The sequence below is a fragment of the Mercenaria mercenaria genome, chromosome 8 (genome assembly GCF_021730395.1).
Source record: "Mercenaria mercenaria strain notata chromosome 8, MADL_Memer_1, whole genome shotgun sequence".
Classification (NCBI taxonomy): Eukaryota; Metazoa; Mollusca; class Bivalvia; order Venerida; family Veneridae; genus Mercenaria; species Mercenaria mercenaria.
In genome coordinates, this window is record NC_069368.1 from 55,978,641 (window position 1) to 56,005,288 (window position 26,648).

The 26,648-nt window shown below is 34.0% G+C and overlaps 1 protein-coding gene across 10 annotated transcripts in view; it reads left to right on the forward strand.

The window, feature by feature from the left end:
* LOC123566302 (sodium channel protein 1 brain-like) overlaps positions 1-23,067 on the forward strand; it is a 101,931-nt gene extending 78,864 nt beyond the window's left edge. For 9 of the 10 annotated variants that reach the window (XM_053550023.1, XM_053550022.1, XM_053550026.1 and 6 more), the window contains 9 exons: positions 835-852; positions 1,454-1,595; positions 2,353-2,526; positions 3,268-3,390; positions 3,668-3,931; positions 4,404-4,595; positions 5,382-5,492; positions 6,751-7,021; positions 19,041-23,067. In XM_053550023.1, the coding sequence (XP_053405998.1) occupies positions 835-852; positions 1,454-1,595; positions 2,353-2,526; positions 3,268-3,390; positions 3,668-3,931; positions 4,404-4,595; positions 5,382-5,492; positions 6,751-7,021; positions 19,041-20,332 (2,587 nt within the window). In that variant the 3' untranslated portion in view covers positions 20,333-23,067. Of the gene's footprint in view, positions 1-834; positions 853-1,453; positions 1,596-2,352; positions 2,527-3,267; positions 3,391-3,667; positions 3,932-4,403; positions 4,596-5,381; positions 5,493-6,750; positions 7,022-9,787; positions 14,511-19,040 lie in introns of those variants that run through there. The other variant, XM_053550027.1, reaches the window with a different exon arrangement.
* Positions 23,068-26,648: the final 3,581 nt, after the last annotated feature.

Sequence of the window (26,648 nt, forward strand, 5' to 3'; positions counted from 1 at the left end):
TAAGGAAAACTTTGAAAATCTTGTACAAAACCACATGGCCTAGGGCTTTGATATTTGGTCTGTAGCATCATCTAGTGGTCCTCTACCAAGATTGTTCAAATTATCCCCCTAGGGTCAAATATGGCTCCGCCCTGGGGTCACATGGTTTATATAGACTTATATAGGGAAAACTTTGAAAATCTTCTTGTACAAAACCACATGGCCTAGGGCTTTGATATTTGGTATGTAGCATCATCTAGTGGTCCTCTACCAAGATGATTCAAATTATCACCCTAGGGTCAAATATGGCCCCGCCCTGGGGGTCCCAAGTTTACATAGACTTATATAGGAAAAAGCTTTAAAAATCTTCTTGTCTGAAACCATACGACCTAGGCTTTTGATATTTGGTATGATGCATTGTCTAGTAGTCCCTGCTTAGCTCAGTAGGTAGAGCGTCGGTCTACAGATCGCGAGGTCGTGAGTTCTATCCTCGGGCGGGGTGTATGTTCTCCGTGACTATTTGATTAATGACATTGTGTCTGAAATCATTAGTCCTCCACCTCTGATTCATGTGGGGAAGTTGGCAGTTACTTGCGGAGAACAGGTTTGTACTGGTACAGAATCCAGGAACACTGGTTAGGTTAACTGCCCCGCCGTTACATCAGTTTGACATTTGAAACATGTAGCTCATATTACTCAGGTGAGCGCTCCAGGGTCATCATGACCCTCTTGTATAAAGATAGCTGGCTCCAGAAAATGAATGTAATAATATTTTCTAAACAATCATCATAATTAATACTTCAGATGAAATTAAATGAAAAGGTTTATTACTACCATTTTGTTTTCATATTACAGATTAAAGAAGTGGAATCGGTAAGTATCATCAATCTTTTCATTATTCTTGAGATTTCTTGTATTTTTGTCCATTTAATTTATTTGGCAAACTTTGTGCACCTCCTTCAGACTAGTCAACATTCTTCGTGATTCATTAAATGAAAGGAATTGAAAGCTAATTTTATCATTTTCACAATAATTACTAATGAGGTAATTAATATACTGGACTATTTTAAATGAAATTCAGATTTCAGAACTGTTTGACCAAATTTTTTCAACTTCTGCACACTTCTTTGTCATCATTACGTTACAGAGCAGGTTTAATAACACTGAGTCAGCATCCTGAGATGACTATTTTTAGCCAAGTTTCATATCTGTAACTTAAAATTTACAACCTTATGCCTCTTTTTCAACTTCGCAAACCTTTTAAAGGCTTTTATGTTGAAATTATCTATTAAGCAAAATTGCTTCAAATAGTCAAGTGTGCTTTTATGTTAATACAAATGAAATATGCTGCATTTTTATTATTTCATTATTTTAACTTTACTCAAAGATTACGCCTATGTCTTTATAGTTTTTTGTATTTTTGAATCTTTGAAACACTTACAACATACTGTTATTTTAACTTATTTTTTTGCAGTTGTTTCTGTTGTTGGGGCACTGGGGACTCCAAGTTTTGGGAAAATTGGTTCATGTTTCGTGTGTACATGAATATGATAGCAGAACACAAGATCTTTGAGGGTATAATACTGTTCCTGATTGGTGCCAGCAGTATTTCCTTGGTAAGTAAAACGATATCAATGGTGGCTAATCTTGTCCCTGCCTTGGTCATTAGATCAAGGTTAACTCTACTAATTCTTTAGCTTTACAAGTCTACTGGCATGATCTTATTCAATTTTCTTGGCAATTAAAGTGGCTTATTTAAATTGGAGCTGAAAAAGTTAATAATAGCCAGCCCGCTTAGCGTAGAGAACACAGATCTACGGATTGTGGGGTTGTGAGTTCGATCCCCCGGCAAGGCGTATGTTCTCATTGTCATTGAGTCTGAAATCATTTGTCCTCTACCTCTGATTTATGTGGGGAAGTTGGCAGTTACTTGATAATTATTTCTTGTGCTAAAGTTCAATATAAAAACCAGCAATTGACCATGTGAAATGAAAACTAGTCAAAACTGGCATTTCAAATCATTTAGAAATGCTGATCTATGTTCATCAATACAAAACTGTCCAAGATACCTTACTTTTTGAAACGAGGTTTTTCTATTTTGTACAACATTCACATGCTGATTAATTCATGTACAAGATATCACTTCAGGAAGATACAATTTACAACACATTTACAGAAGCTATTTTTAACCCCAAAATGTGAATGTTTCTTTAAGCTATTTGCACAGATCTTAAAGAAAATTCATATAGGGGTTGTTGTAAACGTTGGACTGAATACATTTTCATTTAAGAATTTAATTTAAAATAAATTTATATTCATAAGATTCTTTAAAAGTTTGATTTTTACTCACTGACATATTGTTTGAATTTGCAGGCGTTTGAGGATGTGAACTTGTATTCAAGACCGGAACTGGAAAGTGCCCTCTACTGGCTAAATATTATTTTTGCTACATTATTTGGTATTGAAATGTTGATAAAATGGTGTGCTTTTGGTTTCAAAAGGTACTTCACAAGCTTCTGGTGCTTACTCGACTTCCTCATTGTAGTGGTAAGAACTTGTTTTAACCTTATCCTGCTAAATTTCTATGAGGAACTTGTCCATCTTTCAATTTTGACAGTACCATTAACTGTTAAAAGGGGTGCACACCTAAAAGATACTGACTGAACGGAGAACAGTGCAGATTGTAATGTTAAGTAAAAGTTACATTCAGTATATATTTGCAGATCTATAGTATTCCATTTGTTTTTTTGTTTTAGAAAATTTCATTGTTCTTGATCTGAAAATTGTTGGTTGTGTCCTTTTCTTTCATAAGTTTCTGAAAAGCATTTTCATTCCATCACTCTGCTTGTTTGCGTAACCTATCACAATGGTTTTAAAGTTGCTCAGATGTTTTAAAGGCATATCTCAATCTAACAGTTTCATTCTTTAACTGATTTGCTCTACATTAATAAGATTTTTTTTTTAATGATTTAGACATATATGTATTCATGTAAGAGTATATATGCATAATGAATTTTAACAATAATTCATTGTTGGATTTTAAGTACTCAGTGACTTTGTGATGAAGATTGCCATCTTTGAATCTCAATGGCCCATGTCTTTCTGTTTCAGCCATGTTTAGTGCTCAGGTTAAATTCATTTTTGCAAGGAATTTACCTAGCTATATACATGTAGTTCTGCCAGACGACCTGCTTTGTGTTTTCTCAGCTGAACTGTGTTGGTGTGATATAACTCCCAAGAAGCAGAAGTAGAATACATGTAGAGATATAAACACTTTCTTCTTTACAGATTTCAGTAGCTAGCTTGGTTGCGGAAGCATATGGTGCTGCAAACTTCTCAGCTTTCCGCTCCTTGAGAACATTACGTGCATTGAGACCTCTTAGAGCTATTTCAAGATGGCAAGGAATGAGGGTACATCAAGATAAATATATTTTTATTTTATGTTATATTTTTCATGTCATGTTTTGAAGTCAAATACTTTTTTCTTATCATTCTTTATACAGACTGTAACTTTTTAATTTTTCATTTGTGCATTGTTATTTAAATATCTATACATAAATTGGCATTACATTCATCATGATAAGCTGACATGGACCTAATATATGAATGGTGTTTTTTCTTTAGAATTACTTCTCTTTACTCTAATGAAATATTTCGTTTACATTTTTTTCTCTTTTTTTTCCTTCAGATTGTTGTAAATGCACTGATGATGGCTATCCCAAGTATTGTAAATGTACTTGTGGTATGCTTAGTCTTCTGGCTCATATTCAGCATCATGGGTGTACAGTTCTTCAAGGGAGAGTTTTATTTCTGCGGGCCATCTGCTGATGAAATGGCTGATCCAGATGTCATTCCAGATAAAGCAACTTGTCTCGCCAATAACATGACTTGGCAAAATTATGACATCAATTTCGATAATGTGTTGCAGGGATTTTTGGCCTTATTTCAAGTGGCAAGTTCTGTTGCTGCATTTTTACATTTTAATAGTTTACTAAATTCTGTTAAATAAATTAAATGCACAAGTAAAGGATTTGAATTTACAACTGTGAGTCTGTTTTAAGTTAGTGACATTTTGGTTTGTTTTATTGAGTTTGGGTACACTCTGTAAAAAAGGGAAAACAATATGGCAGTTTATAGATTAAATTATTCTTCTTTTCAGTTAAGAATGTAAGAAAATTGTGAGTTTTAAATGTTAAGATTATTTTTTTATTTGAACAACTTATCTAAGTTATAAAATACTTGTATGCCTAATGATTACTTGGGAATAAATCCTGAGCAGTAAGTTTGTGGAAATGAAAGTCATCATAATCTTTCAGCATCAGTCTTTATTAAACTTGTATAATAATGCTAATTTAATCTAGTGGTAAGTGTATATCTTTAGTTAACTTGATATCAATTCATAAACGTTTGTATTTAATTTTTAGGCAACATTTGAAGGGTGGATGGAGGTGATGTCCCTGGCTGTAGACAGTGTTGGTGTGGACATGCAGCCCAAGTTTGAGAACTCTCTCTATATGTACCTGTTCTTTGTTGCATTTATTATATTTGGAGCCTTCTTCACCCTTAACCTCTTCATTGGTGTGATTATTGACAACTTCAATATGCTCAAGAAAAAGGTTTGACATTTTACAATCTTTTTCATTAAAGCATTTTTCAGTAATGAAATACTGAAGCAAGGACTGTTTGTTTATAATGGAGTTTCAATCTTAAAGATTTAATCCTGGAGTTAAGTTTATAAATTTGATTTGCTCTGAACTAGTTTCAGTTTTGAATGGAAAGCATTCTTTCCCAATTGTGCATTTATGGTTAAACATTTTTACTAGATTCATTTCAAGATCATACAAGAATTCAACTGATACATAGAGATTACACAGATCTGCTGTAACTTATATTAAATAAAGAAGGAGTCACAACTGAGGTCACTAGGTCCAAGGTCAAGGTCACATTTTGAGGTCAAAGATTAAATAATTTAAATTTGTTTCTACAAAGTGTCTTTACCATCACAGTGGATTTCATAAAATTAGCATGGTTGTTAATATAATCTAGGCTACAGGTAGGGTGCAAGGTTATGCTTGAATGCTAAAGATCATGATACAACAGTTTACTTTCCTGATATCAAAGTAACATCTGAGGGTATTAATCCCTTTTGTGATAGATCTAGCTGTATACATTTGAAAACAATGTTAAAATTCAAAACAGTTATCATAAACCTTTTATATTTTATGTATGTTCATTTTGGTGGAAGCAGTAATTTATCAATCATTGGCCACAAAAGGACAATTATTGTACACAAGAGATGAAAAGCAGACGAGGTGTCAAGGTTATTGATCCTAAATAAGTGTTACTTTCAAAGTATCTAACATCACAAACATGACTGCTATTGTTTGGGGGTTTTTTTTCAGTACGATGGAAGTTATCTAGATATGTTCCTTACTTCTGGACAACGTCAGTATTACAACACAATCAAGAAACTGGGCAATAAGAAGCCACAGAAAACTATAAAAAGGCCAAAGGTATGTTTGGAATCTTTGCAAAACCACTTGAATTAAGTCTTTTCTCAGGCATTATGTTTGTTTATTTCTGGTATAAGTCAACATTCTTTAACAGTAGGTTAGGCGTCCTCATTTAGTCATTTACAGGCTAGTAATTCAATTTCATTGAGTATTTTTGAAAAAAGGTAAGAACTATATTTTAAGGGAATGTTAAATATGCTTAAAGTTTATTGATACGTTAATCCATGAAACAAAATGATAACATGAAAAATAAGATGAACTGTAGCTTGGTCGTAATATATAATATACAGTGTTCTATTTGCATTACAGTTCTGTGTAGTAAATCAATTTTTATTTTTTTGTCTGATGTTAGCTTTGCTTCTTGAAAAAGTTATGTATTATTTTGAGCTTGTGGTAATCCTTGTTTATTTTATTAAATACATTAACAGTTCCAACTCTGTTGAAGTAATTAAATCTCGACTGTTTGATGTTTCCCATTTTGGAAGTATTCATATAAAATTTGATTACAAGCTTATAGCGGTAAAACGTTATAAAATGTTTAGTATTATCTCTTTCATTTACAAACGTTCATTCCCTTCCATGTCTCATTAAGTCATGAAATACTGTCTAGTTGCTTTTGCATCATTTTTCATAGTATCAAATGTTATATTTCATGCACAGAATTGTTTAAGATGGATGGTGAGTGGGATAAAATTGCACCCTGTTATAGAAAATTGTTCAATAATGAAAATCAGCGTATATGATTTTTCAAAATAGAAAATAATTTGTACAGCACAACATTATTTTCTTTAAATGTATTCTAATGTCTTTTGCTGACAGTTAGATGTGTTTTCATTCTAGAAGGTGTAGAGTATCACGTCAGTAAATTCTAAACAAAAGAAGTGGATACTTACATGAAATGGATCATGTATGATTCAAAAACTTTTTCACGTGGTAGCTTATCTTTTTCTATCCGCTTTTTCAATGTTTTTTAACTTCTGTTTGCACTAAACATGTGTATTTTACAACTTATATCAAGACAGGAATACTCCATTTATTCTCCAGAACTACTTATGTATAAGCAAAGCAATCTCAAATTTAGAATGTCGCTCATTTGTTTTCTTGTTTCTTTTAGATACTTAGCTGTATAAAACAGTATTTTGTGATAAAGCTCCCACTGCAAGTATATAAACTTTAAATTGAAATAATTTACATTTTCATAGAATCGGTAGATTTGTTTCTAATGAGTGAACATTTTTTTCCTTGTAAATCATTTCAGAACAAAGTTCAGGGAATCTTCTACGATATATCCAATAGCAGCAAGTTTGAGCTGTGTATTGTGATTTTCATTTTCTTAAATATGATCCAAATGGCCGTGGATCATTACAACCAGACTCAGATGGTCACAGACGTGCTTGCCATGCTCAACATTCTCTTTGTTGTCATCTTTACTCTGGAGGCCATCGTCAAAATTATTGGTCTCCGTTGGCACTACTTCACCATGCCATGGAATGTGTTTGACTTCGTTGTCGTTATACTGTCTTTGCTGGGTAAGTGAAATTGTATTTGAATTTTTGAATTTTGATATGTTACAGTTTCTACGTTTATTCATGAATTTGCACTGTTGGATTTGTTATGAATTAGCTTTATTGTACTTACGATATAAGAATTTGAACGTTGGCGTATCTTTTTACATGAATGCCTGTTTATGATTTAAACATACTTTCTGCGTCGAATTATCTATATATGCAAATAGAAAGGAAAGTTAAAAATAAGGAAAATCGGCGTTTAAACTATATTTTAGAGATGGGAGAGAAAATTTCAAAGTTTTTCTAAACCATTGTGTATCAATACGATGATACGTTAGTTGTATCTGTACGAATTCATGAAATGTTATGCCCTTCTTTCTCAACTACTAACCAGAAATTACTGCATGACTGTGTTTCTATGGTGTACTGTAAAGTCTTTCATTCAAAAAGGCCTTTGAAATCAGATTGGCTGCTCATTTAACAAGGCTGCATTACCTCCACAAGATTGATTTATTAAAAGCGTCTTGGAATTTTATTGTTACTTTAAAGATGATTGACTAAACTGTACACCATTTAGGTGGAGGGCTTGATGTGACCAAGTCTTTCTTTGCAAGTTGTATGTAATGTGTAGGTGATTGTTCCATATGGAAAATTTACTGCAAAGTAAATGCATCGACATGTTGTACTCAGTGTATCATTTGCATGAAAAAATAGAGTAGCATTGACCTTTTAAAATGTATTAAATTGATCGTTAAATGGAGGGTTCATGCGACGTAAGCTTATATGCACATTTTATGTATTTCGCCATATTATGTAAGTAAAATATTAATGTAAACACTTTTGTTCAGACGTTATTTTCAAAGAAGTTAAAGGAGGTAAATTCCAGAGTGGCCTGACCTTTTAGTGGTCTAATGCGTGACTTGTAGGCTGGATTCAGTTCAGATCTCTAGATCTTGTCTTTCTGTCCGCTAGCTTTAGATTCATAGATTTAAATGTTATAAATGTTACACATGTGTCAATCTTCTCTAAGCTAAATGTATATAGATCATAAGTAGTATCCATTAGGTCAGAAAATGTAAAGTAATTTTAGTGTCCACTAGCATTAAGACAGCGCACATTTCAGTAGATCATTTCCTTTATCTCTTTAAGTCGCTTATCGCTCTTAAAGTTATTTTTATTTTCTTATTTTGCATCAATGGTTTTTTCAACAGAGGGAAAAGCATTAAATTTTGTTTATATCTAAATTACTAGGTAGCCGTATTCTATAAATGGAAACGACATTTGCATGCATGCGTAATGTCTTTCTCGTTTATGACGTACAATTGGGAAATAATTTTACTAAACTTAAGTAATTATCTGTTATAATAAGTGGACATTAATATTACTAAAAACTTTATTTGGCATAAATATGGACCGTTTGTTCAAAAGAAAGACAAAATGACACATCTGATCACAAGGTCAATGTCCGAGAGGCAAATATGCAAAACATCGTGTAAGGATTTTTTCAGCCTTAAACGATATAAACAGTGCCGTTATCTTTTCACAACGCTGCAGTTTACCGAGTAAGGTTAAAAACGGGTTAAATTATTCCTGTTCCTTATTAAATATATGGTGTGCATCCTACATTTCATGCAGACGTAGCGATTTTGATTGCCTCGACGCAAAACGGTATGAAATAATGTTGAAAAAGTATTGCTACACCAAATCTTCGATTTCCTTTAGTCTTATTCTTTTCTATCCTCCCCTCAATTTAGACGTTTCTTTATTCTATTTTACACACTATCGCCAATTGCTTTCCTCCCCTGAACAACTTTGCGAATAAAAGTCGGAGATGTGTAAAAAAACGCAAACGCCAGTGTTTAAAGTATTTGATTTTGCTTTGTACATGTTTGTTAATGTTCCCATAGGTTTGTTAATACTGATGGTTTTTTTGTTACTGCATGCGCTTGTAATTTTAGGCAGTTGTATACGACGATGTTTTTACGAGCACTCGGTGGAGGCGGTTGTTAGCCTAGTTTTTGTTTGAAAGTTTTATACAACTGCCTTTTTTGTACTGTTCCTAGTGCCGAAATAGCATTTCCCAACGTATGGAGTTGATATGGACACTATGGGATATGTATGGAACTTTAAAAAGTACAATACACACTTTTGAGTGCTAAAACTGTTTCAGAATAGACATGAAAACAAACGATATGAATATATATAGGGCTTACTTCGAATCAGTTTTCTTTAGTCGTATTTCCATACGTATTCCATAATAATTCGGGATACCGTGCATTTTCCTTACGTATTCCATATATTTTCCATAAGGATTCCATGGGATGCATGTTAATTCCCACATGGAAAATTAAAATCCATATGGAACTCGCGGTTTAATTCCATACGGATTCAGTATATTTCCATGTGGACGTTACTAGTTGGTAAGTTATTAATTTTTCAGTACTTGTTATTTTTTCTTGGAGTTTCTTGCCATAAATTAACATATTAAACGTAAAGCTTGTATTTAAAATTGTTCTAAAAGTTACCTTGTATTGCATGACACTTGGAGATGCGTTATTATGCATATTGCTTGCTTTTTGTTCACCATTTTAATCCTTTTTGAACACTAGTTTAAGAAACTGTCGAAGTAATTGTTCCATGTTAACGGTTTGTTTACGTTGTTTATGAAGATTGTTTTATAAATGTAAAGCAGTTAGAGCCCAAAGCTTTCTTATTAGTATTTTCACATAACCTATTACAGAAGGAATCACCTGCCTCTCTGAATTATTCGTTCTTGTCAATTTTCAGGTGTAATCCTCAGCGACATTATCTCAAGTGTTATTGTAAGTCCAACATTGTTGCGTGTGGTGCGAGTCTTCCGAATAGGTCGTGTATTACGCCTCATTAGGGCGGCTAAAGGAATCAGAAAGCTGCTGTTTGCACTTGTAATTTCACTACCAGCGCTGCTCAATATTGGAATGCTTTTGTTCTTGATTATGTACATCTATGCCATCATCTTTTTATCTACCTTCCAAAACCTGAAAATAACTGGAGTCCTTGACGAGGATGTAGTAAATTTTAAAACTTTCCTCAACAGTTTCTTGCTCTTGTTCCGCTGTTCAACAGCAGCTGGATGGAATGACGTGCTACTTCCAATGTTGATTCAACCACCAAATTGTAATAATACCCATTACGTCCGTGATGATGGTGTGGTTATCGAAGGATCGCCCGGCGACTGCGGCACACCTTGGATGGCCGTTTTTGGGCTGACAAGTTACATTCTTATTATATTCTTAGTAGTAATAAATATGTTTATTGCCGTTATTCTTGAAAACTTTAATCAGGCTCATGAGCAGGAAGAGGCGGGAATAACAGAGGATGATTTTGATATGTTTTATTTAATCTGGGAAAAGTATGATCCTTTGGCAACGCAGTTTATCAAGTATGAACAGATGTCGAATTTCGTTGCAGACTTGGATCCACCGCTTAGTATACCTAAGCCAAATGAAATAGCGTTAGTTTCATTTGATCTTCCTATAGCTGAAGGTGATAAGTTGCATTGTTTAGATGTGCTAATGGGGCTGGTAAGGTATGTGTTAGGAAATGTTGAAGAGACGCCAGAATTTAAACAGTTGCACGAACAAATGGAAAGAAGATTTCAGACAGCTTTCCCAACTCGTGTCACAACTGTTCGTAAGACTACAACTATGATGCGAAAAAAGGAAGATGTTGCAGCCAAAACCCTGCAAAGAGCTTGGAGAAGCTGGAAAGCTCAAAAGCAGATGAAAAACATTGCTGCATTGGCAATGCAACATCACAGTCAGTTAAGTGCTGCAAATGTTTTGGAAACTCGCCAGAAATCGAGCTCAATTCGTAACCTTGGAGTGAGACTTTCAACTGCGCTGGGTGCATTCTTTGGTTCGACGAGATCTAGTAGTGCTGTTAGTAGTTTAGCAAGTGAACAATTAACAAACGGTGAATCAAACAATCCGAGGGCAAGGAATGTCCAGAGCACTATGGAGATGCCTCAGGTTTCATCTTCACACAGTCGAGACAGGAAACGTGATGTGTTGTTATGATAGGGGCCTTATTGATACGTCTTGTTGTTTAAATCTGTGTACTACAATGGTTGATATAGGTCAACATGTGAATATGTAATTTATTGCATTAGTTGTTGCATTTATAAGGTTTTAATGTATGTTACATTAAAAGAACAATGACGTATTTTTACAGAATGGCATATTTATGCATAAAATGTATTGCACATTTTATGTTGCAATGTGTAACTGACTCCTAACACAAGAACTGAGCGATAAGAAATATACTTCACAGAGAAAAAGTGAACTATTTTTCATTTAAACTTCATATATCCTAGGTGTTAACTCTTTTACTCTCTACAAGGATATTGAATGTTGAAAGATGTCACTCTTGTTTATTTCTTTAACGGTCGTGTGACCCCTATCTCAATATAAATTTATAGTAATATCGCTGTTTGCAACAACTGAAACATATAGAATTTTACTTGCAAAATATCGTTTTTATAGAACGTTAATAAAATGATCTAGTGCCCTAGGTTAGATTTATTATCAAACACGTCGTGAAACATATAACTGGGAGTCATATGTATATGTCAGTTAATGACCAGAACTGGCCACGGATTCCAAATTAATGTATGAAAAAATGCGTAACGTTATACTTAAAAAAGGACAGTCTTCGCTGACACTAGTCTTACTGGTAAAGAGAAATACGTTACCTAGCAAGATTTCTTCTCGAAAACGTTAAAGTTTTATTTCTCTCAGCATTGTTGTACTTTTACCTACAATAACGTTTTTATCGATGTTAACAAATATAGAGGCCGCTCGCCTACCTCGATAGGGAGAGCGTAGATCCACGGTCACGGTCCCGGGGCGAGGCGTATGTACTACGTGATGATTATAAAAGAGACATTATATCTTACGTCAGTACTTACGTCATTTCGTCATCCGCCTCTGATTCAAGTCGAGAGGTTGTTAGTTACTTTCGGAGTATTGTTAATATTAGTAAAGAAAAAATGAACACTGGTTAAATCAAATGTCCGTTGTTATATAACAGAAATACTTAAATGAAAAGGGCGCTAATCTCAAAACAAATAAAAACATTATGTGACAGATACCTTTATTCAACCTTTATGTTTTAATTTTGAGAAAAGAACCTGTTGCAGATATTGTTTTTGTTTTTTTGCAGCAGTTAATTTTACTTTTGTCACTTAAACTTACTGTACATGTACATGTCGAAGAAACCCTTGCCAAATAGTATTTATCATCTGTGATAACTTATTATGATGACTGATATTATATTTTGTAACATGTTATTTTGTTCTGTACATAATTGTCCATTGGAAAATATGTTTGCCCAATATGTTCCAATCATTAATATTTCATTCTAGAAATAATTTCCATATTATTTCATGTATACAATTTTGAAAATACTTTAATAAATACATGCCGTTGATATTCGAGAAGTAAATTCGTTTATTTGCCATAAACATTCGCAGAGACGTATTTTATTTCTTTTATACAACTTCGAAAATTCGTTTACTAGTAACTAATTGTTTTTATATGTCGCAAACAGTTGCAAAGACGTATTTTATCTGGCATTGAAAATTTAAAACAAACCAACTTTAATTACTTTCATATACATTTGGGGGAAAAAACGTAATATCAACCTGCAGTATGGTACCATTTGTATTTACGTTGTTGGTTAAGACAAACATAAATATTTCCATTTTACTTCATCTAAGGTAATTGCCTTTCTCCCATTCATTAATGTATATACACACATATATTTTCACAAATTGAGCCAAATCAAATATGCATGATTTGAAATTCTGTATAAAAGTCAAATAATTACTTGTAAATTGGAATAATTTCATGTTTTATTGTATCCTGTATATTTTATCAAAATTTTAACGATAGATTTAATGAGAAAAGAATCATACGAAAATCAAAAAAAAAAGCTGTGTTACATAAAAGAATGACGTACAGTATTATGATATAGAAATTTTATTGCGCGAGGTACTGAGGTGGTTTAATAGTAAGATTTTGTGTATTTTTCATTTATATAACATTTCGAACGTAGCAACACTTAACGGTTATCATAAGTGCCCATTGTAGTATCAAATGTTATCAGTTACTTTTTCCAGTTTCATCTTTTGCATTATATATTGATTGTTTTTGTCATTTTTTTTCTTTTTCATCGTGAGCAGTTTGAACTTGCCGTAATTTGTTGCCGTATTTTATTCCATAATTATTTTGTTTTGTCTTTACTATGTCAGTATGTTTTTTCTGACCTTAATGTCTATGTTAGATATTTTGTTGTTTATAAATATCTCGCCGACCCAACTATACGTCATATGGCGACTTTCCAGCAGTGGAGAAGGCCTAGGGTGACCCTTCGAACATTATTTCAGGCACAAGCGGGCACATGGGTAGAACCATCGATCATCTAGATGGCTTCCTCACATAAAAGAATTCTGCTCCCTAAGCGAAGTTTCGAATCAAGAGCGGCGATTTGAAGTGGTCTTCTTCCGTAACCACTTGGTCTCAAGGCCGTCTTTCAATGTTAGAGCACTGGCGTTAGTTATGGTTGTCTCATGTAAAATTAATTGGAATAGTCCTATCAGGTTACATGTTACTACCAGTATCAAATAAATTTGATATGACCAGCTAGAATACAGCCAGCTTATAACAATTTTAAAACGTCGTCATATACCATAATAAATATCAGACAGTTAAAATGCTTACTTCTATGCTATTCTAAATGATTTCATCATATATATTAATATTTTAGGAAGGGGAACAGTCAGTTTTGTTTAATGCTTTGACAAATTTATCCAGCAGTTTCCCGACGAAGAAATTTTAAGTTTAAATATCTTAGTAACTTTGTACATTTCTTCCTAGAAGTACTGAGAAAGGGCCGCGAGATGTTACAAAAATGTCTGTGTAAATCTTTTTTCGTATATTCATACACATTTTACACCAACTGTTTTTTACCGTTGTTAGAAGATTTAATTATATTCTAGGAAGCGGACTCGAGAGTGGTTCAAATAATCTTGTAGAATCTAGCATAGTCATAGTCTGTGTCGGTGTTTTAAAAGTACCATTACAACTCTATCAATATTTTGCAAAATCAAATATAATCTTTTAATAGCTTCTAAAATGTACATGTACTTGAACTTCAAATGTCTAAGACTGAAATTGCTGCAAATATGTAGAATGGTATTGTAATATGGTTTTAATCACTAGAGTGGTGTATATTCCAAAAGATGGCAATGTTTTATTTATTCTAGTTTTTACCAAGAATATGTATAGCATTAAACTGCACAGAAGTCATTGTTTTGCATGTATAAGTAATTAATCTTCGTATATTTAACATTATTAATGTCGAGGGATATTTTATTGTTTTCCCAGAGTTGTTGACGTTTGTTTTACCTTTAAGCCTCATAACTTGATGCTAGGTTGACCAAAAGTTTATGAAATAAAATAAATTAGAATACTGTTGTTAGTTTGTATTTGTCCTTTAAAGTCACAGCATGTGACAGTACAGCACCACCATTCTTCAAAACCCACAAACACACATTAAAAGAGAAGCATTGTCCTGGGAGGGAAAGCGAAGCACAATATTGAAGGGGGCGTGAAGTAGTAAATGAGACGTACACTGTAGATTATGATTTTGTCTTCAAAAATTCAATTTAAAATGTTAGCACTATTAAATAAAGTCAATCGTGCCCAAGAGACCACGTCTATCATCAATAAAATGGAGACCACTTTAAGTATGAGGCCACTTTTTATATAATATTATATTTAGAGTAAATTGCATTTAGAGAGTTGTACTGTATTGAGCTTAACTATAATTTTAGCCAGTAAAACTCGTAATTGCATCAGAAGTAGTACGAATACGTTGCTTAGCGTAGCAAATTATTTAAGGAATGAACATTTTAACCAACTAAACGTACATTTGAATGCACACAGACATGAAACTATTCAACTTAATTCTATTTTTCCCCACCATCACAGATTGAACGGTAGAGTTTTCACGTCCATCAGTCTGTCCTTCGGATGATTTTTTGTCCATATACCTAGAAACTTGGATTCACTGTTCATCTCAACAAAACGATGTGCAAAACATGTTCCAAATGTGCCTGTTCCGGTCCGTGCATTCCAATTCACTTGAACGAGATTTGTGAACTTTTATTATGACAGTGTTTGACATTTTGACATTTTTTTTTTAAATGAGCTAGTCCAAGGTAACCCCTGAAGGTCAAATGTTTGAGCATGTTATATACCAGATAATTGCAGTATTGTATATCTAAAAAAAACCCCTTAATTTTACAGTTAAAGACGCGCCACAGAATAACTGTATTCTTTTATATTTCCATGAGGTCAAGACAATGTGTTTAAGTCTAAACATTTTTTGAAAGAATGTTGCATTATACACTGTACTTTATGTAAGTTGCGTTTAGACCACACTTTCTGTCTACAGTGTAAGATAATTATTTATTTATGTTTTTAAAACTATACCGGAAAGAGAGTCACTGAAAATGTTTGTAGATGAAGTTGTGAAAACATAGTAATTCAAAGAAGGCCTAAGTTGTTCACCTGTCGTCTACTTTACCGGTATTATCAGAATGATTTTCACAGAGTTCATGTGGTAGGAAAAAATAGGTCACTAGGTTGTGGTGGGTCTTCAAATGTTAGGTTCATTAAGTTCACCATTGCTCCTATAAGGTTGAATCCATGTAGGATAGGTGACAACTGCACCACCGAAATTCACGATTTCCTACAATAACGGAATATATCTGCTCTAACAAAAGGAGAACAAAATATTCAAACGTTTAAAATGAGCGCAGTTGATATAACAGAACATGGGTAATGGTCGCTCGCCAATGCTTTTCTGAATAGCAAGTTTACTTAAAACTAAGATACCACCATGATTTTTGTGATGGAATTCTTTAACAAGCTACTTGTGAAAAAAAGAAAACAACACCAGTATATGAATGTTAAGGGGCTTGATGCATACGTACTCCACCTTTTTAGGAACGTAGTACGTATTCACGGTCAAATTCCCCTTAACTACAACGTTTTGCGTTATATATCGATATAGCATAAAATGAATTCACCCCTTCTATCGGGTAATTATTCCTTATCTTGCGGGATACATGTACTTAAAACCTATCCCAAATCTGATAATGCCAGGATAGGATATGATGGTCATCCACCAACATTTGCTACAATGTCAAAGTGGTCAAAGTAACCTAGAATAATTATTGAAGTTGCCCTTACGATGTCAATAATTTCCAGTACTTTGCTGTATCACATAGGACGTGTTTATGTAATTCAATTAGATTTCGCTGTTAGCACAGGTGAGATAAGTTAAAAAGAAAAGAAAAGAAAAATGTTTTTTCGAACTGGTAATATTTCTGTGGGTGCTGATTTCAGCTTCTGATAAATTTCTGAAACAGGAAGAATAAAACTTTGAAACATGATTTTCATTGATAAATATTATTTTCATTGATAAATACATATGTTTTACTTTTTATTTTTAGTTATAGTTTTTGGTAAGACTCATCAAGAAGTTCATTTTAACATACATGTTCAGCATTTTAAATTTGTAACAAAGTAACGAGCTTAAGTTATCAAATATACTAAGCACAGTTTAGAATTCGTTTTTAAGGACTAAATCGCTCACCTGAGCTGACTAGCTAAAAATAAAAAGCGTTAGTAAAGTTCTATAGCACTTTTTTATAACCGTTGATTTGAAAAAAAAATGATCCAGTTGAGAATACAGTATGTATATCTATTTTATATATTCTTATCTGTTGACAAGAACAACTAATCTTAACAAACGGTAGTAATAGATATTTCAGTAGCGTTCATCACATTTCTCAACGAGGAAAGCAAAGGTGAGCGACCTGATACCCAATTTTTATAGATACTAGTAAGTCGTTAACTAAACTGTGCTGTGTATTGCATGTTCTCTAATGTTCATTCTGAAACAATACATATAAAGCACGACAGGAATGCCTATATAAAGCATGCAGCTTTTGAACTTTAATCTCAAAATAATCAATATAAAATCCGCTTTGTTTTGTAATAACTGAACTCAGTATAAACGCGTTTATGTTACAGTCGGGCTGAAACGAGTAATTAACTTGAAATCAGATCCATGTTATGATATAAAAACAAATGTAAGATATAAAAATACTGATTAAACTTTGGGTTCAGGCTGTGTGTACTTTTTGAAAATAAAATCTGTTAGAAGAGGAAACAGAATGCAACCAAGCAAAATAATAGCAGACTCGGTTTGATTGAGTCTGTTCATGTGAGGTAGTGGAAAGTGCAACACCCCTCATGCCCCCTAACACCGACTTAATTAAGCGGAATTCTATTACATATATACTAGTATCGAAGGAACTCCACGATCCCAAAGGACCATACTGAAACCAGTACGTTGAGACACGTTTAAGTCTGCTAATGCCAACATTACCTTTACTAATGTAAGGTATATAAAAATGTGGGTGGGCTGGATCTCTCGATCCCGGGATACATGAAACTTTAAAATGATTTTGACCATTTGTTGTCTTTAAAACTCATAGACGTTACATTTCTTTAAAAGTTTATTTTCTGTCTCTAGACTTTTGTTTCTTAATTGTTTTTTTTTCTGAAGAGCTAACGTCAAATGTGTACAAAGTTTCACCATCAATCATGTGTATATTTAAACCATTCCAGACACCGCGATGGTACAGTTTTACTGGAGTAAATCCTTACCAAAACAATGTCCGCATGATACAGTGATGCAGTAATGAAGACAATAACACTCTTATTAACTAAACCTACATATACATTTAGAAGATTGCTAACACTAAAAATATCGAGAACAAAATTGCTGTCTAATCGTCATCGTTACTGAATAGTTTACGTCTCTGTTTGATATTTATACTAACCGCAAAACAATTCCTCCTACAGCCATATTAGAGTTAAAATTCCTATACAGTGCTAATTTGACTTCCGACTGCACAACTTAAATATGATTCATAACAGATGAAGTTTGTTCACATAGAATGTGTGCACATATATTGACAGAACCTTACATCAAAGATGATTTTATAGATAATATATAAAGCCAAACAGTTTGCTAAAATGCCATGATAAATCAACACTCTTTGCCCTATCGAGTATTACTTCATATATCTTAAGTCACAATTACTGACTAAACTAATACCAAAATATCCTTGTCCAAATTCGTATGGCTATTTACAAGGATTTACAATTTATCTGTCGATCAGAAAACACACGATTCTTGTGAGAGTGATAAATGATGTCATACAACCGTGCCGAGCCTGCTTAGCTCACATTCTACTATCAGCAGTAGGCTGGAATTGCACAACCATTCTCAAGTCGAGCTTAAATTTCACATTTAGATACCCAGATTCACCACGACAGTGTCAAATGTGTGATTTTGTTTAGTATTTAGCACAGAATTATTTCTTCCTTCAGTGTTGCTTTTTTCTGTTTTTTTTTCTCTACGCTATTTTGTTCTACCTCTCTTTCAATCCCTCTACATTTGCATCGCACTCATGAAGTTTTAGATTTCATGAAAATAAATTTGATATTGAAATCATATTGATCGTTTTAGTAAAATGGCGATGACTTTCTCATTGTATCTCATTGCCTTGCAAAAAGTTCATTTGTCATCACATGAGTAGTTATTTTTTGATTAGCTAAATCTACTCTTGACTTGAACATCGGTTAATTCGTTTTTGAGCGAAGAAAGAAATAATTAAAAAGCAGTTTGAAATGAGTAAATTAATCATGAAAAAGACTGTTGTGTCTGCTCATTTTTTGTCACTTAAATACTGTTAAAATACGTGTGCTACACGGTTTCTGAACGTTTCAAATGACAAACTAATTCTAGTATATTGCGTTATTTTACCGTAATTACTCTGTCAAAGGCAGGAAATAACAAATCTTGTATTAAAAGTCAATAAACGTCAATATTGGAGAGTTTTTTTTCAATATTTCAGGTGTGATTCTCGAAGACCTGTTAGAAAACATCAACTTCAGTCCAACGTTACTGCGAGTTGTCCGAGTATTCCGAATAGGGCGTGTTTTGCGTCTGATCAAGGCGGCGAAGGGAATAAGAAAACTGATGTTTGCGCTTATCATTTCACTACCAGCCTTGTTTAATATTGGAATGCTGTTATTCCTTATCATGTATATATTTGCTATTGTTTGTCTTTCAACATTTCAAAACTTGAAAATCACAGGAGCTCTTGACGAAGATGTAGTCAATTTTAAAACATTTGGAAATAGCTTCCTGTTGTTGTTTAGACTGTCCACTGCGGCAGGATGGAATGATATTCTCATTCCAATGATGATCAGTGAACCAAACTGTAATAGCACACATATAACACGGCCAGACGGCCAAGTGGTGGAGCAGAGTCCAGGCGATTGCGGAAATACGTTTATGGCGATCGCCGCACTTACTTCGTATATCTTAATTATATTCCTTGTGGTAATTAACATGTTCATAGCAGTTATTTTAGAAAACTTCAATCAAGCTCACGAACAAGAGGAAGTCGGGATTACTGAAGATGATTTTGAAATGTTTTATACTGTGTGGGAACGCTATGATCCGCTAGCCACACAGTTTATTAAATTTGAACAACTGTCTCACTTTGTTGCGGATTTGGAACCGCCTTTATGTATTCCTAAGCCAAACGAAATAGCACTTGTGTCATTTGATCTTCCTATAGTTGAAGGTGATAAATTACACTGTCTTGACGTGCTCATGGCTCTCGTGAAATACGTGCTTGGTAGTGTAGAAGAGACGCCAGAGTTTAAAGAACTTCATGATCAAATGGAAGTTAGATTCCAAGATGCTTTCCCAACACGTGTTAATACAACACGGAAAACAACGACCATGATGAGGAAGAAGGAAGATGTGGCGGCAAAAACGTTACAGCGCGCGTGGAGGAGCTGGAAAACACAGAAACAAATGAAAAATATTGCCACATTGGCAATACAACAACAAAATCAAAAGAAAACTGGTAAATCTAAAGAATCTCGTGCTAAAGCTAGTTCTATACGTAATCTCAGTATACGCTTGTCGTCTGCTCTGACCGGATTTTTCACCTCCTCGCGACCCTCCAGTGCTATTAGTAGAGTGAGTGTAACCAGCGTCAACGAGAAGAGACAACCCAGTAAATCCAAGAGCAATAATGACTCTAAAACGGAAAAGGTGAGGAACGCGCTGGAAATGCCGAAAGTATCTGTTTTATACAGTCCCGACAAAGATGCAGATATTGTTTTGTGATAGAAGTAGAGTTGTTATGATTTGTTTTTGTTATTTTGAACAAGGTCAGTCCAATAGACGTATATTATGTTTGCATAATTGTGCTAAACTTTAAACATTCTGACAATAATTTTACAAATGTCTGTGATAGACAGTATCATTTTTGCGGTTTGTATTCATTGGTTGCTAGATTAAAATGATGTTTTATCTTCAAGTTGGAGCCGGACAAAAGCGATTTTAAAGGGGAAATGAGATTTTTAATTGCTGGTTAAAATTTGATAAATTCTAAAACTGGGGGTTTTCAGCCAAAAAACTGGATTGTCCAGACTAGTAGCCCAATTTAATAATCCTTTGACAGAGAATTCTAGCAGGCAATAAATACATGACTTGTAATCAGTTGGATTGTATTGCATTTAAAACCTATTAAGCATTTCGTCATTACATCATTTATATATTACAATCACTTTTTAAGTTGTCAGGAAAAGCATCACCAAATATTGCACTTTGTTCCGTCCATTAATAGATAAATGTGGACTTTGAGTGAAGTTTTCAAAAAAACGGCGACGGGTTCTGACAATAATTTCGGTAGGAATGTACCTAATCTGGCCCAATGGCCTTCATTGTGAATGGCTTGCCAAAACTTAAAATAATGTATTCGTCTGTGATAATAGTACTTTTTGACAAGTTTAAGAAATGTTATTTTGTATGAAAATTGTATTTTAATCATGAGTTAAATTCCCTATATTGAGTTTTTTCCTACATTAAGTGATCAGAAAATATTTTAATTTTGTGTTATTTTATTTCAAAATATGTCCAATATTTGTTCTGAGGCTACATATAGGAAATTACCCAGCAACATCATTGTTACGGTTTGTTTTCATGGTTTTGAGTGTAAGTAACTGTTGACTGGTTCAATGAAAGGGATGACTGCTATTCTACCGGAAGTATCATCTACACCAATGCAATGCATCAGTACAATAAGTAAACATTATTTGTGGCATTAAACGACGAATTTGGCAGGTGACAAGGAAGAATAAATCATAAAATCTGTTCGAGGTTCTCGGGGTTAGTTTTTTATGTTTAAGTTCCTTAAAAGAATTTAATGCTTGTAACATTGTCGCATTTTTTTATCAGACCAGATTGTGATTTGTCAAATTTTCAAAACCTGAAAACAATGAAAACATAAAAGTCCAGCATTTAACCGTTATTATCTATCTCTTGTTCAGTTTGTTTAATTTCACATCATCAGATGTAGGTGGTACTCCGAGCCGAATTATTACCTTAAACTGGTATTAGACTCGTTATGCCAATCAGCAAATTACGTATACAGAGAGTTTTCCTTTTTTACGGCAAGTAATGTGTGCGTTGAGTTACCTTAACGTCCGGAGAATACCGAATTGCCCAACGAGAATACGTAATAACACGGAAATTGCCGAGTGTCGTTACAGGTCTTATACTTCGATCATGCCTATATGAGCCGCGCCATGAGAAAACCAACATAATGGCTTTGCGAACAGCATGGATCCAGACCAGCCTGCGCATCTGGTCGGGAAATGCGGATGCGCAGGCTGGTCTGGATCCATGCTGGTCGCAAACGCACTATGTTGGTTTTCACATTTCGATCATGCCTATATAATGAATAGCTATATTCATTAAATTTATCTTAAGAAAGCAGATGCATTTTTCTACCTGTTTAATTGTACTTTATAATAAAAATAATGTACATGTGCATTTTTAAAAAATATTCTGACATTCCGTTAACGTCAATGATTTTGATGAAAACTATTTAAAGTTTGTATTATGATGATTTTACTGTACTGTTTTGTAAAGTGTTTGGAATGTATGTATGTCCATTGAAAATCCCAGTTTTGTGACGAGACTGTACAAGTGTTGGATAGGTTTGAAGATTAAGCTGTGATATTTATCATTTTACTCTTTTGTTAAGTATTTATAGATGAATTTGCTCACATTTCATGTATTAAGGATGGCTAGATCGGGTGAAAATAGTTGTTTGTTTCTGTTATGTGATCATTATTTTGTATAGAAACAGTCTCGGACATGATCATGCTTCCATTTCATCTGTTTCTGATCGTTTGGCTTTTAGCCTGCTAAATTTCTAAAATGGACTGGTCCGTCATTCAATTTGGGCAGTACCATTTATTACTTGAAGGTGAGTTCAATGAAAATTTACTGAATGAATAGCAAACAGTGCAGACCGTGATCAGCCTGCAGGCTGATCTTGGTCTGCACTGGTCGCAAAGGTAGAATCACTTGCCGCCAGCAGGCTAAAGGTTAATATATTCTGTTACAGAAACTTTAAGGCCTGACCATTTTGATAAACTGTTGCCTTTTCTAAATGAGAAATAAATGTGTTGTTTGTCTGTTTAATCGATCAATGTGGGTTTTAGCCAAAACAACAGAAAAAATAATGATTTTTAAAGTATTTTTTAATATAATATTACCCCAGAATTCTTTGAATTTAGGCATATATCTATTTTAACAAATCAAATAGAATAATTATAAATAAAAGTTGCCGTACACATCAAACGAGCTTAAATTATGAAAGTATGAATGTTCTGTCACGTTTTATTTGAAGTACTTTCACCACGCCCCTTGATAACATTATATGATTGATTCATATAAAATTCTGTTGTTATTTCTGTTTTATTTATTTGTTTATTTGTAAGAAAAAATAAAATCTAAGACTCTATTTGAAGCTATGTTGACCAAAGTTTAACAATAAAAATTGAAATGAATGCGTGTTAACTTCTTTTTATGAATAATTTTACCAATCTTCAAATGTTAACTATCTGTATCATTGATCTATACATAGAGCTCCGAATTCAGCTACCCCTATTGGGCCTAGGTCTGCAGCGTGTCCACACATGCGATCAGCTGTTAAGAGGGAGTAAAGAATCGGACAAACCCTCTCTCTCTCTCCATGAGACATGCAAACTTTTCTAAGTCATTTGAAATGTCAATTCTTAGCAAGTAATAGAAGTTATAAATAAATTGTTCTCATTACATACCATTTTAGGTATATACAGTAGAAGGAACAAGAAAAATGCTGCCATATAAGCCCGGGCATATAACTTTGTATTAACTGGTATAAATCAATGTCTGGCCTAGTTAGCACTACATAACCAAAGCCAGCCCGCCCGCAGAGTGCAGATCTACGGATCGCGGGGTCGTGAGTTCGATCCCCGGGCGGGGCGTATGTTCTCCGTGACGATTTCATGGAAGACATTGTGTCTGAAATCATTCGTCCTCAACGTCTGATTCATGTGGGGAAGTTGGAAATTACTTGCGGAGAACAGGTTTGTACTGGTACAGAATCCAGGAACACTGATTAGGTAAACTGCCCACTGTTACATAACTGAAATACTATTGAAAAATGGCGGGGAAGTAGCCGTAGGGAAGAGCGTACAACAAGGTTCAAAAGTTTTTAATTAAAATTTATCCAGAATGAAATAAAATCGCAAAAGGAAGCACCAAATATGAGCTGGAGAACACTGGCTTAGAAGACAGACAGATAAATTCTAAGCATCGCCCACCACGATATTATGATAAATATTCAAAGTGAAAACCAAATCGGGATAAGAGTAAGAGATATGACCCATACAAGAAACAATAGTATTTTAATACGTATTTTACTCTCCTGACCTTGACCCTGAAGAGGGGATGACGATTGTGTGCACTACACAATTATTAGAACGTGTTGATATTTACTTCTATTAAGTAGGCCTATAACGGCAACAACTACCCTTCTTGACCTTTATATCGAAAATAGTAAGGATGAGCCTGTGCCCTGCTTTTGTTTAAACAGTATCTGGTTATGTAAATCTAAATGCCCCGCCCCCATCCCTAGAAAGCGGGTTAGGGGGACACAAAAAGACTGTTCCATGCATATCAAAGTTATTGTCCAGACAACAGCAGACTGATGCACTAATACTTTTAAAACATGCACTTATGTATATACACAGAACAGCCATTTTGATGAATATGTTGAGCTCACCACAAGCGTGCTGGAACTTGCTAAGGAAGTTTATATAGTCAGCATAAATAAATGAGCACAGAAGATACAACATATTTCAAACATTATGTTTTATTTCAGTAACAATCTCACTAACAGTTGACAGCATTCAATTCATATATATATCAATGCCACAATTAAGGACGTATGCTAGAATTTGGTGCGAAAATTTTCCCAATAGCAGAAATTCTTCAAACTTTGGATATTGAAGGACAATCATCTAAGAAACAAAAAAATGCAATAAAAATCATAGGTCACCGGTATCGAAAAAGAGTTATCTGCCCTTGAAAACGGCATTTCCCCCAAAAATGACGTTTTCAGGGGCAGATAACCCTTTTTCGATACCGGTGACCTATGATTTTTATTGCATATTTTTGTTTCTTAGATGATTGTCCTTCAATATCGAAAGTTTAAAGAAATTCTGTTATTGGGAAAATTTTCGCCCATCTCATATCTACAGGGAATTCTAGCGTACGCCTTTAAATATAATACAGACACTGTAAATGTACTGTATCTGTTTACAAAACCAGTGTTCCTGAAGTCTGTACCAGTCAAAACCTGTTCTTCGCAAGTAACTGCCAACTTCCCCACATGAATCAGAGGTGGAGGACGAATGATTTCAGACAGTGTCTTTTATCAAATCGTCACGGAGAACATACGTCACGACCAGGATCGAACTCGCGACCACGTGATCCAAAGCTCAGTTTAAATAAAATAAACTAGGATAACAAACTATGGCCTAGACAAAGTATCAGAAAACATGCAACATTCTATGAATCATCTGATCTCTTCCGACATCCACTTTGAATATTCTGTGCTCTGCAAACAAAAATGACTTGTACCATGTTTAAATAAAGTCTTACACTTTGATTGATGATTCGTCGGCCATGTGTATTACTAGAATAATGTTCCTACTGTAGAATGTATATGTTACATATTTGCAAAACAAGTAGATTTTGAAACAGCTTGACTGAATGTTGCATTACACTGTGGTCTACCTACCATACCAGGGTGTCTGAAATCATTAACAAAAATAACTATGGAAACTATAAATATCAACCTTCAAGGCTTTCAAATACAACCACTTCAGATTCATTCTCTTGTCTTTGTATCATTGTGTTGTCTCTTGTCTTTGTATCATTGTGTTGTGCCAACACATTACAACCGCTTTGCGTAAGTAACTGAAGCAATATTGTCCAATATTCAAACTATCAACATTTGACACAATATTAGATAAATTGTGCATGTCATATGGAGCAGTCTGAGCCAATGTGAACTAATACGAGCCAAAAGAAAAAGAATGAGGACCATGAAAAGAAAGGTCCATTAGGGGATTCATTAAATCTTGTGGGTATATACATTCTGTGTATTGCTCGCGAAATGAAGCTGCTAATTACTTAGAATTGCAAAACAAAAAAATACGTGTTCAAGTGTCACAACTCTGGTGTAACAAAACCAATTTGCTCATTATCAAATTTATATTTATGCCTATTCTTGTAACCATATATATTCTGTGAACGTTTTACAAACATTTGCCTCTAATAAAACTAGAGCTATGTATGATAGCGTACTTGACTTTTTGGAACCCTCCACATAATACTAGGGTATATGCAAAAGCTTTACCAGAACTTTCAATGTTCAACAAGAGGCTGACTTTTGTAACCTTAAGTCGGCGTTACAGAATATATCTAAAATAAAAAATACGACAGTTCTTGAAAACATGCTTACATGCAAAACTTTTACCAACATTTCTTTGTTAAAAAGGGGCTAAATTTTTATAAAATGTAATTCATAGTTATAAAATCTGCCATGTTTTACCAAGTCAAGGACCATAACTCTGGTCTGGGTGAAATCCCAAGCATAACTTAAAATGAATAACAATCTGCATGTGTTTTATGAATTTATCTCATATAGTTGTCGGGACACAAGAGATACAAACATTTAGGCTCTTTCATGCATATTTTGACAAAGTCAAGGGCAATAACTCCCTTCTTGTTGAGTGTTTCCAAACAAATCCCTAGCTGCACAACTGATATGCTTAATTACATTTCTATAGTTTCACGACTCTAGTGTAAATATTGTTCCAGATACAAATGACACAAACTTTTAATTTAGGCCCTTTATTCCTATTTTTGACTGCCAAACCCTCGCACCCACTCCAGGTGCACAGCTACATATCCTGAAGAACATTCCTATCTTTCATGTTTCTAGGTCTAATACTTCTTGAGATATGCACAACACACATTCAGACAGACAAACATCGGGAAGAACGGACAGATGTATATATAAGGGTAAGTCTAAATG